Below are 12852 nucleotides of genomic sequence, written 5' to 3'. Positions count from 1 at the left end.
TTAAATAAGAGCCTCTGATTTCCAAGAACTACTGACCCTAAAACGTTTAGATCTGCAGTGCCAGTTCTCCCCTTCCCCATATACACGCCAAGGTAATTAACAACCAAGTGAATCGTCCTGAAGACTTAAAGGGGCAGGGACCGTGCTTTTCACATCACCCCACGGCACTGGAGCGGAGCCAGCCACCAAGAGGACCACCAGCGCCCACCTATGGTTGGTGAGAGCACACGGCTGTGTCCAAGATGCAAAGACTAGCATCAAGCCATGTTAGGGTTTCTTAAAACTATTCTATAGACGTTGACTGCTGCAATCACTTTCCAAACTAAACATGCTCCCCAAAGCCTACAAATTGTGTGTGTGTCTATTTTTTTTCTCCCTTCGCATTCCCTGTCAGAGGAAGAGGGCCCCCCCCCCAAAAAATACTCAATATATGCCATAAAAGCAATGCCACACGGCTAGGTGGTGGCTATGAGGCAACGAGGATGGCCTCTTAGGTCACCCCGTTTCTTTCAGCACCCACCTTGTTAAGGAATCTGGGTCTCTGGGACGCCTGGGTGGCTCAGCCACTGAGTGTCCAACCGGCTCAGGTCACCATCTCACAGTTTGTGAGTTTGAGCCCCACATTGGGCTTGCTGCTGTCAGCGCGGAATCCTCTTCTGATCCCTCTGTCTCCCTCTCTCTGCCCCTCCCCCTCTCTCTGCTGGCACTATCTCAAAAATAAACAAACATTGAAGGGGGGGCGCCTGGGTGGCTCAATTGGTTGAGTGTCTGACTTCGGCTCAGGTCATGATCTCAGTTTGTGGGTTCGAGCCCCGCGTCGGGCTCTGTGCTGACAGCTCAGAGCCTGGAGCTTGCTTCGGATTCTGTGTCCCTCTCTCTCTGCCCCTTTCTCGCCCATGCTCTGTCTCTGTCTCAAAAATAAATAAAAACATTAAAAAAAAAATTTTTTTTAACTTAACAAAAAAATACTAAACAAAAAAAAAAGGAAAAGGAATCTGGGGCTCTGGTACCCAGCTCCACAGAATCAGAAACTCTGAAATGCAGTATGTTTACGTCCTGAGCCCCTGCTAATAAACCTTCTCAACTTTTCATCTCTCCATATACCCAGAGTCCCAAATGGTTTGCTTTAGGGATGGTTCATTTCAGCTAGGGATCTCAGTATGTAACAGTTACTGAATACCTGACTCAGTTACTTCAATTCTAATCTCGCAAGGAGGGAGGCACCTGCCCTAAAAGCACATAATATTCTGCTCTGTATCTTCCTGACCCACACATCCACTTGCTGAACTGTACACGTGACCCCAACCACTTCTGGCAGTGAGCTACTTTCTATATTCAAAGCGTGTGGTGAACCACACAAAAACGCTCAACCAGGAAGACCGACTGCAGCACACCATTCAGGGTTGGCGAGGGAAGGAACGCGGGAGAAGGCAGCAAAGGTGTTTCAGCTAAGAAGCAGTAACCACGTCTTTTACGACCCACGGGGTCTACTGGGTTTGACGAATCGCCATCGGCTGTGAGGCCAGACTGCACGGGTTCAAATCCCATTACTGACCCTGAGTAACTCGGTGTCTTGTTCTGCTTTGCTATGAAGCAGGAGTGATGATACAGCCATCTCGGAGAGCCCACACATCAGGTGGCCCAGAACAGAGTGAGGGGTCCTCAGTGAGGGTGGGCAGCCTCGCACTCATCGGGCTTCACCAAAGCCCCCTACAGGTTCAAGGCCAGCCACAAATATCAGGCACACACCTGCTCCTCACCCACCTCCCCGGATCCGCTATGACTTTCAGATGGCTGCTGGAACTTATTACTATAAACTTACTGGCCTAAACAACACACCCTTATTCTTTGTTCTGGAGATTAAAAGTCTGAACACTGGGCTCCTTGGGCTGAAATCGAGGTGTTAGCAGGGCTGTGTAGCTTCTGCAGGCTCCAAAGGAGAAATCTATTTTTTTTCTTCCCTCTTTTTTTCTTAAAGTTTATTCATTTTTCAGAGACAGAGCATGAAGGGGTGAGAGGGGCAGAGAGAGAGGGAGACACAGAATCTGAAGCAGGAGCCAGGCTCCGAGCTGTCAGCAAAGAGCCCGATGCGGGGCTTGAACCCAGGGACTGGGAGATCATGACCTGGGCCGAAGTCAGATGCTTAACCTACTGAGCCACCCAGGTACCCTGAGAAATCTATTTTTTGTCTTTTCCAGCTTCTAGAGACCTCCCCCATTCCTTGGCTCCCCTTTCCATCCTCAGAGCCAACAAGGCCTTCCCACCCCACACCACCCACACGGCAACCTCAGGACCCTTAGGATTACACCAGGCCCACCTGGGCAGCACTGGATACTCTCCCCATTAGGGACACTTACCTTTGCAACGTAAGGCAATACAGTTGCTGGCTCTGGGATTAGGACAGGGACATCTCTGGGGGCCATTATTCCACCTACCACAGACCCTAAACCACGGACACAGACGCACAGGTCCAGATCCGACCAACCCTGTTGTGCTACTCGACATCTGCCTCCGACCACTCCAGCGCAGCGCCCCGCTTCTCAAAACCGGTCGTGTGTGCCCCCCCCCCCCCCCCCCCCCCGCCTCAGGAAAGCCTCTGCTGACTCACCCTTCCCAGGGGAGCCAGTCCCGTCCCTACTATGTGGCACGGCCACCTCCTGTCCACCACCCCTTCGGAGCCCTTCACGGAGGCCCTCCCGTGCACACGTCCACCTGGCACCTGAACTCCAGCCCTCCGTAGGCAGGACATGTCTGGTACACAGGAGCCCCGCTAACCAGGCTCTGTGAGAACCACAACAGATCACCTCTGCTGCCGCGAGAATGCAAGCCTCCATTCCTGGTCCCTCTGGAAGCCAGACAAGAAGACAAAGAGGACAGGGCTAAAAACGAGAAGCCCTGCACAGGGTTGGCAAACAGGTGCCCCTCTGTGCACCTAACCACAATGAAGACCGAATGTAGGAACTTTCCAGTGATGTGACTTTCCCGCAACACCCAAGCACGGTCCTGTCACGCCGGACCACATTACACCCTGCGAGACTTCAGAGTTCATTTGTTAACTGCAACCCCAAAGTAGGTATGATCCGCAATCCACTTCTTTGAACAAAAGAGAACTTAGCTCTGAGCTTATAAGATACAGCTGAAGCTGTCCACAGAGAAATTCTAGAAAATCACTTTAAAAATCTCCCCCATTCTCAGTGTACCTCTCTAGCACTGAATTCGCAGGAGTATTAGCAAAACAGAGAAACACTGGAGATAAACATCAGCCCCCATGAGCAGCAGAAGCGAGATCATCTGTTACTTTAAGAACTACACATGGAGGCTCTCGATGTGGGGGTTGCGACTTCACACAAAGTCAGGTTTGGTTACCAGAGCGGACCGACCGGCAGTTACCAGTGTAATAGGGTCTCTCTATACTCATGGTCTAGACACACACTTTCAATGAACACAAACGGTTTCTGTAATTTTCTTTCTCAGGATGTATGTTTGTTCTAATCACTGATTTCAACAGTTAGCTGTACATTTGTTGAATTAATAATAAACTTGGGCTTGTATTTTGTAGGTTTACTTGTATTTCACTTACATCGTTTGTTGGCACTGTATTTCTACAAAATACAGTCTAGAATGTCCACAGTGGACTACAAATTAAAGAAAAAACCTGGTTCTTCACCACAAATAACTGGAGAAGCTAGCTCTATAGGGTTTGCCCAAGAACTATTTTATTCATTTTAACTGAGCTCTCCCAGAACACACTGCAAGTTTCCCAACATTCAATGTGATACCAATGCTTCCAGAAACACCACCAGCCAAGGATCCAACCAGATCATTTAGGCCAGCACTGGCCACTAACACTTTCTGCCGTTGCCAGAAGTACCCTGTACCTGCACTGTCCAACATGGTGGCCACCAGCCACGTGTGGTTATTCATCACTTGAAATGTGGCTAGTAAAAACATTTTTTAATATGGCAAGTCAGTTAAGGAATAGGATTAACTTAAATTTTTTAAATTTTTTAATATTTATTTTTGAGAGAGGCAGAGCACGAGTGGAGGAGGCGCAGAGAGAGAGGGAGACACAGAATCTGAAGCAGGCTCCAGGCTCCACGCTGTCAGTACAGAGTCTGATGGGGGGCTCGAAACCACAAACTTCGAGATCATGACCTGAGGCAAAGTCAGACAGTCAACCAACTGAGCCACCCAGGTGCCCCTAATTTTTTTTAACGTAAACTGTACACCCAACGTGGGGCTAGAACTCATGACCCTCAGATCAAGAGTTGCATGCTCCATCAAAAGGACCAACCAGGCGCCCCAATTTTATTTTAAACCTAAAATCGCAGGGCTGGTGGCCACTGTAATGCACTGCACGGGTCCTTATACCCATGTGGCATTTCCTCCTCCCCCCCATATGAAAACAAGTGGATTTCTGGAGAAAGATGGGCCTAAGAAGGAACCTGATCTCAGTCTGTTCTCATCAGAACCGGCAGGAGACCTGGAGTGCTTCGGAGAAATGAGGAATCCTGGCTAGGACAGCACCCCACTCCAGTCCAACCCAGGACAAGCGACCCCTCAGCCACTACCGCTCCCAGTCTCCAGTGGGAGAGTCAGCCCAAAGGCTGGGGCTCACAAAGGGGCCACAGCAACCCACGCCCCCACCGGCTGCTTCTGAGGGCATTCTGCGAGTCAGGCTTTTCCACCCGATTTGTGCATCCTCTTAATCCTTACACACTCAGCATAGAAGAGAGAAAGGCTGAGAATCTTTGGGGACAATTCTTGTAAATGTCCATGATGGAGACAAAACAGCACTATGGACTGAGGAATGTTTTTAACCACTTCACATACAGTTTCTTTGACTGAATAATGTCTCCTCCACGGTGATCTAAACCACCCAATGCAAGAAGCAGGCACTTCAAAATCACCCACCCAACACTAAGAGAAGCTAGGCTGCATAACCACACCGACAGTTAAGAACTGTTACACGCACTCGTTTTAAGACAGCCACTGCACAGGGTCAATGAAGAGCCTTGAAACAGAACCTATTCCTGAAAGTCGCATTGATGAAACATACTTCCAACTCCAGGTACGGGGCCCATAAGTCCTTTTATAAGGGACCCCGCAGTGATGGGGTTTGCTCAGCCAACACATTAGAGCCACTGGACAGGGTCTCCCTCGGAATAATCCCCCATCAACTCCTTCTGAAAGTACTATGAATCGGGTGGCAGGAGGGGTGGCCAAGAGAAGTTTTAGTTCCACCCAGACACCTGTGGCTACGCCCTGGAGCGTATCACACTCTACAAGACAGGCCACTCTCGTAAACTCGTACCAGAGGCCAGTTTAGCAACTTATTGTGAGAGCAAGGCCTTCCCCAGGTGGATATGCTGAGGGCTGGCACAAGAGGGCTGATACAAGAGTCCTACCAGTATCAGGATGTCAGGAAAACCAATTTAGTCACTGGCACGGAATCAAAACCGGAGGACCTAGGCTTTGAATATTCTATGCCAGGCAGGAGAATCACACAGAACCGCTGTGGTCACACAAGGGAACCTCCTCCTCCCCAGCTTTCAGACTCTCAATGACCCTCTCCCCCACACCCGACCAAAAAAAAAAAGGATCGACCGCCACCCTGAGACTCAGACTGACCACTCACGTGGCAAACGGTGGACTAGAGCTCCCTCAGGCAGGTAACCTGTTGTCTTCCAAAGGACACGGGCCCCCCTGGGCATGTGTGTCCACATTAGCAGCGGTGACCTGCGCAGTCTCCACACCTCCAGGCTGGCCTAAGAACTGAGCTGGCGACAAGCAGCACAGGGCCAGGGAGGGCCCACCGGGCGGGGCGAGGAGCACCATGCTCCCTGTTACCCCCGGAGGCCTTCCAACCCCAGCTCTTGCCACCCCAACAACATGCCGTGCCACCACTTCTCAGGGTGCAGCCGTCGAGCTCTCCCTCCCCCGTCTCCTGCTCGACTCCCACTTAGCCCTGTCGTCCCCATGTTCTGGAAGCATTCAGCTCTTGCCCAGGTCCGTGTATTTCCTGACTCTCTCATTACTACCCCCGTTCCCAGCTTCCAAGTTCTAATTCACCAACCCTCAGAAGTAGGCCTGCTTCTCTTCAAGAGAATTTCAACACGTCTGACTTCTCATTAGCCAAGGCATGTGTTAACTTACTAGAAAAATGGCATAACTGACTTTCCTGCCTACGCGTGACACTTAAAATCCTGCTTCCTCCAACTTTCTTAAGTCCAAGTAAGTTCAGGACAAGTTCACGAAGCAGGTGACATTGAACAGTCAACTCTGTCACGGTACGTGTCAAGAAGTGCCTCGTTACAACTCTTTGTCTCCAGAGTAAGATCCCTTTGCCTTGGAAATCAAACAAAAAGACTCAGGCTACATACTACTCATCCAAAAAACCAGAAGAGTAACAAAACCAAATTTTAAAATACTCAGAAGAAACCGTCAGTAATTTATATAGACCCGTCAACACCCTGGTCTGGAAAACAGAAATGAGCTCCTCCTTCCAAAAGGATCAAAAATGCCATCTGAAGCAACTTACGTTAAAAGCAATAAAACTGAATTAGCAGCTATCAAAGCAACATCAGTTTATGGCTTCGGCTTTCTCTTTCACACACCACCTTGCCAGCCAGCCACCTCCTGTTGTACCGTTTAGCCTTAGGATTGCTTTTTCCTGAATGAATATCCCCCCACAAGTACATTGAACAACAAAACAACAAAAAAAGAACAGGAGACGGTCACCTTCCACACCAACAACCCAACACTGAGGAAGAGAGGGGTATGCGAGGGACAACCACGGTCTACAGGACTCCAGTGCAAGCCAAACAGCCGTGGCAACCAGAAAGGTTTAGGGAGAAGGTGGCATGGGAACAGGTTTTGAACCACTGTCCTGGGGTATCCATCCTGTGTGCATTCCCAAGAGAAGCCATCGGTGTCTATGCAAGGCCCCAAAGCCGGGGCTGCACCCCAGGAAGCAGACCCCAAAGCACAAAGAAGGCCAAGGCCAATCCTGAGGACTCTGATGGCCTACACGGGACTGTGTGACTCCCCACATACAGCACACCTGCACCCCCCTAAAGCAGGGCGGTGAAGGGGCCAAGCGGTCCTGCGGGCAGTCTACTTTCAAAGAGCTGCACGAGCCGTGTGAGGTTCGGGAGGGATGGAAGCAGACATCAGCAAGAAGGCTATTGCAAAGTCCCAGCATGAGGCAACATGGGCCTCATTTAGGGTGGTGGCTGAAACCAAAGGGCTTGGTAACAGGATGTGGGGATCCAGAGAGAAGAATTCAAGGCCAACTCCTGAAGTGTGGAGACTGGGTGACCTGATTCTCAACCTCAAATCATCATTACATGCTCTAAAACTTTTCCCAGAACAGGAATACTCTTTATCACAGGGCTACTGAGCTGAGCACACTTCAGTGCCCGTGTCTCAGCGCCCCAAGTCCACTCGTGTCCTCTGTCATCCACAGATGTTTCTTAAAATATTACACCATTAATCTTAAGTACCTCTTTAGGCATCTCAAGCCCAGAATTCCATAATGCTGCTTAGATTGAGGCTGGTCCTGTTTTCTTCCTAGTCCACACTAGGACATAATCACTGTAGAACATTTCTGCACACCACGGAAAATCACAACCTGCCCTACATGTGTATGCCATGCTCTGGTCCTAAGTCGATCGCTTCCTCCCGTGCAAGGCTCCACTGTCCCAGGAACCCCACGAATTGAACATCCACACTCCCAGTTCTCTGCACGGTACTTCACAAGAGCTTTGTGCTCTTGCCACACAATTAAATGGCAAAGTCCACACTCAAACTCAGGCCTGGCCCAAAGCCTGTGCTCCAGCCACCATACTGCCGCACCACGAGGAGCTGGAACTCAGTGGCCCCTTTCTCCCTTTCCACCAAGCTGACTGCAAAAAAATAAAAATAAAAATAAAAATCAAGGAGGAAGGTACTCACTTTCTTCCCATATTTGCTGTTAGCAATCTTTTATTTGTTCCCAGATCATCAAAATCAGCAGCCTGAGAAAATCGAGAGGGTTGATGCCTGTGGGGAGTAACTTCCAATCCTACCAAAACCTGCCAGGCTCAGAGTCAGACATTTCCAGGTTTGGCCTATTTTTTTTCTGCATTTCTTCTGGGTTCTCTAAGTTGACTTTCATCTTGTAGCTTCGCAGTTCTTTTACCAACCAAGGCTAACGCGAGAGAAAAATAGGGATTCCCGTGATTTTTGTCTTGTCACAGGGCTATCTGAAAAGGCAACTTGCGTTTTAGACAGAATAAAATGTGCCCAGTTTGGTTTATCTGGGTGCGTGTGTGCAAGGAAACTCCCTTTCACTCCCAAACCTGCCTTAGCACAAGGGTAACTCCAAACTCCACCTCCCCACGAAAATTTGAAAGAAAAAGAAATCCACCAGTGCTGCTTCTTCCCAACCAAAAACACAGAAGTCAATGATCAATTCTTTGCAAACTGCAGATGACTCATTGATTTGCTCCCAGCTTGGTGTCCCAACGGCAGTGGTCTGAGTGTTGTACCGAGGTCAAACAAAACTGTCTGTCCCCAACAGTCTAAGAGATCACACTCTGCAACGGAGATTGCTCACAGGGGCCGAAGAAGCAAGGAACAAACATCAGGGTATTTACATTTGTGCTGGCCCGTCTATGCAGCAGAAGCAAGGGCCTTGGGAAAACTTCCTGTTGACTGGACAGGGCACAGCACTGACCAGATGATCACTGCTCCAAGTACTCAGAGGGCAGAGGCTTGCACAAGTCGCTCCTTCAGCCCCTCGGCCCGCACCTCCTCTGAGTTAGACAAGGAATAAACTGCTAAGTGAATTCCTTCCTGGCCAGACCGAATAACACCACCACCACCGCGTGTACCTCCCCACTTGAAACGTGTGATCAACTGCTTCGGGACCTAGAGGAGGCATGGGGTCCGACCCCATGAACTGCCGTCCTGTCCCTCGTCTCTTCCCTCTCTGCCCTTCACCCTTTGTAACTTTCGCAATTGTTCAGAACAAGTCATTTTTAAAATAACAAAGTGTGAGCATTGTTACTCTACAGCAGATACGCAAGGACCGAGCAAAGTTCCGTCAAAAGCAAATGCAATCCCAGAGAAGTGGAGTGAGAAGGAGAGCAAACTAACACTGACCTACTGATAGGAAAGAACAACCGACCTAACCAGTCTCCCAAGCTCCTCCGAAACGGCCCTGCCCAGGAGGGGCAGGTAGGATGCTCCTCATTGACAAAGCCTTCCCTTCCTCAAGCTGATCAGAACCCTAACTGCTACCAGCTGCCAGTTCTATTGGACTCAGGGCAGGTTCAAGGCACTAGCATAACCTGGCACGTGAAGCCAAATGGAGTTGATTGTCACTAAATCCCACCCTGCTGGCTTTTTAGTAGGAAGGATTCTTCCCCTCTTCCTGATCCTAAACTACAATATTTAAAGCCAGCACATTTCAGGAGTGGGAAGCTTAATAAAGGCTGATAGGCAGCTTTGTGAACCACACACCTGTGGGTGCTCACAGGGAACTGACAATCCCAAGTCCTACAGAGGCAAGGTATCGGTGGGATAATGAATTTGGGACAGAGGTCCACTCAAAAGAAAAAAGTTTTCTTAAGTTTTAGAAATCAGCATTAATAACCGCAACCTTCCCCTCCAATTTTGAGATTCCAGTAAATTCGCAGATTAATGATCTTAGGGGTGACCTTTCCAATACAAACTTTGATATGAAAATAAAACTCCATGAGAAAAGGAAGTCATCTTGCAAGCATGGAGTGTGTGGATTTCTTGGAACTGTGGATTTCTGAAAATTCTTCCACTACCCTTCAACACTCTCCAATCTTACAGAAAAGCCCGCAGAACTCGGGGCATGACGATTTCCCCAAAGACAGTTCTGTATCAGAAATAGGTCCTTCAGTGATGTCCACCTTTATTGCTTCTCACTACTATTTTAAAACACTTGGAAAAGTGGTAAAACGACATACAGGGGAAATCAGTATGCCAGCACTGTTGGATTTTTGTCTTGATGGAGCGCTATTCAAAAAAAAAAAAGGGGGGGAGGGACTGAAAAGCAACCTGTTTGGTTATGTGGCATAAAAGGAATACCCAAAATTGTCTCAACAACATATTCCTGCAACTAGCTGGTTTAATCACACATGCCAAAAGCTTCGTGAAGCTACTGCCTTCCTGAAGCCAAAGGAAATACATAGCCCGGTCCTTGGCGCGGACTCTGCTCTCCTGTCCCCCACGACTGCCCATTGTTAAGTACCACTGGGAAGTGCTTTCTGCAGGCATTTCCACCACTTTGCCTTTTGCAATCTGGCAAGCCATTTTTTTCAGTGAACATCCAATTACTGGCAGTACGTCATTCACAGGGGAATACCAGTCATGGTTAAGTGTTCCCACCAACCAGGGTGGCAGGCAGTGCCCCACACGTGTAGCCACCCGACAGGACAAATGTGGTCCTTTGCCTCAGCTTCCTGAGCAAGGTTCCATTCATTTATGCAACCCGAGATCGCTGGCTAAAAGCAAACTAAGAACATTCAGTGCCCAGTTCACTTAGCTACCCCCTTTTTTGGCTCCTGCCGGTCTGACCCCTCAAGGCAGGTAAAAAAGCTGTTTTTCCAGACTACTTTGACTTTGCTCTTTTAAACACTTGGGGCCACGAGAACTAAAAGATGCCTTCCAATGGCCAACTTGGCCCGAAATATGTAAACCAAAGACTCTTGACATCAAACCTTTATAACCAAGACCCCGTATCTGGAAGTACCTGGAAATTTGCTGCCAGAAGGGCAGAAAATTAAATTACTTTTGGAGTCAGGATTGATTCGGCTGTAGGTAGCCATGTGCGGCGGGGCTCTCGCGCAGTTGCAAACACACACCTGGCCGGATGCTGACTGCACCGCACACAGTCGGGTAACCAAACTCTCCCCTCCCCGCCCCCCGCCCAAACAGGTAAGTAGAAACAGCGTCCGGCTCAGAACTCCGGGCCAGTCCCAAGGCGGAGAACATGTGCCTTCCTTGCAGGTGTTGCTCCAAAATGAAGCCCAACGCTAGGAATTGCCGTTTTAAAGGGATCCGGGGGAACGCCTCGCAGCCCTGGTGGGCGCTCCAGGGGAGCGCACGCGAGCAGGTGCGGGCGAGCCCCGCGTCCACGGAGGGCGAGCGCTCCCCAAGCTCGCCGGCCGGAACCGGGCCAGGCGAGGCAGATCCCGGAGACGCCCGCCACGGGGCACGGCCCGCCCCCACCCACACCCCACCTCCCCCTTCACCCCCCCCCCCCCGGAGCCCGGCTCCCGACCCGACGGCCGCCAGCAGCCCGGAGCACGCCTGCGTCCCTCGGGCGGCCAGGGCGCCCTCATTCACAAGCCCGGGATCCGGGCGCTTTGTGCCGGAAGGCGCCCCGGACAATGAGCCGGGCAGGGGGCCGCCGGCCGCCCCCAGCGCGCGCGGGCCCGGCATGACGGTGCAGCCTCGCCCGGCCCGGCCCGGCCCAGGCCCAGGCCCGCGGCCGCCGGGGCCTGCTTAAAGATGGCGAGCCCCTCGCGTGGCTCCCGCGGCTCCCCCCGGCCACAATGGAAGGCGCCCCCCGGCCCCGCCGCGGCCGGTCCGCGGGCCTCACCTTCCATCTCCATGTCCTCGGGCTCGCTCAGCTGCTGCTCGCCCGCTTTCTGCTGCTGCTGCTGCTGCTGCTGGTGGTTCATGTCGGCCGCGGCCTGGGCCTCGCCTGCGGCCGGGAGCCCGGGCTGCGGGCCCGGCGGGCGGGCGGCGGCGGCGGCGAGCCGGGGCGGCGGCGGCGGCGGCGGCGGCGGGGCGGCCTCCTCCTCCTCCTCCCGCGCGTCGTCGGCGGCGGCGGCGGCCCCGGGGCGGCCCGCGGCGGGCGGCGGCGGCGGCGGCGGCGGCGGCAGGGAGACGCGCACGTACTTGCTCGCGATTCGCCCAATCTCGGCGCCGAGGCGGGCGGGCGGCCGGCGGGCCGGGCCGGGCGGCCTCGTCGCTCGCTGCGGCCGCCGCCGCCGCCGCCGCGGGGCCCGCCTCCCGCCGCCGGGGCCGGGGCCGGGGCTGCGGGGCCGCGGGCCGGCCGGGGGCGGAGGGCGGCCGGGCGGGGGCCGCGGAGTCAGCCCCGCCTCGGGCCGGGCGCGGCGGGCGGGAGGCCTGGCCGGCCGCGGCGGGCCTGCGGGGCCTGGGGCCGGCGGGAGCGGCGGCGGCGCGGGCGGGCGACTGGCCGGCCGCGCTCGGGGCGCTGCGGCCTCCGCCTCCTCGGCGTCGTCGTCGGGGCTCCGGCAGCGGACGCGGCGCCCGGCGGCTCGGCTCGGCTCGCTCTCAAAATGGCGGCGGCGTGAAATGTCACATCCGCATGGGGGGCCCGAGAGCGAGCGAGCGAGCGAGCGGAGAGCGGGCGGGCGGCGCAGGGAGCGGGCGGGCGGGCGGGAGGGCGCCGAGCGGGAGGGCGGAGCGGGAGCGGAGGGCGGAGCAGGGGAGGCGGAGCAGAGAGCGGCCCGCCCGCCGCTGCCGCCGCAGCCGCCTCGGCCCGCCCGCCGGCTGCGGCTCCGGCTCCGGCTCCCGCACCAGCCCGCGTCGCGCCGCGCCCCCCGTGCCTCCCACGCCCCCAGCGCCGCCCGGCCCCGGGTGCCTGCCCCTGAGTCCCGGGACGCGCCGGTGCGAGCCCCCCGGCACCCCGACCCTGGAGGGTGAGAGCCCCGAGCCCGGCCCAGCGCAGGGGCCTTACCCCCCCCTTCCTCCCCATACCCTGGGGCCCTCGGCGCGGCCGTGTGACCTTGGGCGTGTAGCTGACCAGGCTGCTTAGAACAGGGTCTGGGACAGAGCCGGGGGCGACGCGTACCACCAGTGCCT

General features: G+C 53.8%; 1 protein-coding gene across 1 annotated transcript in view; it reads right to left on the bottom strand.

Moving 5' to 3' along the window:
- The window catches only part of USP7 (ubiquitin specific peptidase 7), a 65675-nt gene extending 53882 nt beyond the window's left edge, over positions 1 to 11793 (bottom strand). Inside the window, exon 1 of the mRNA XM_086691317.1 lies at positions 11621 to 11793. Within this exon, the coding sequence (XP_086547443.1) occupies positions 11621 to 11702 (82 nt within the window). The 5' untranslated portion in view covers positions 11703 to 11793. The remainder of the gene's footprint in view (positions 1 to 11620) is intronic.
- Positions 11794 to 12852: the final 1059 nt, after the last annotated feature.

The sequence above is a fragment of the Puma concolor genome, chromosome E3, assembly GCF_028749965.1.
Source record: "Puma concolor isolate L17-30 chromosome E3, mPumCon1.1.hap2, whole genome shotgun sequence".
Taxonomy (NCBI): domain Eukaryota; kingdom Metazoa; phylum Chordata; class Mammalia; order Carnivora; family Felidae; genus Puma; species Puma concolor.
Note: the sequence above shows the minus strand (reverse complement) of the source record. Positions and strands in the feature narration are given on the sequence as shown.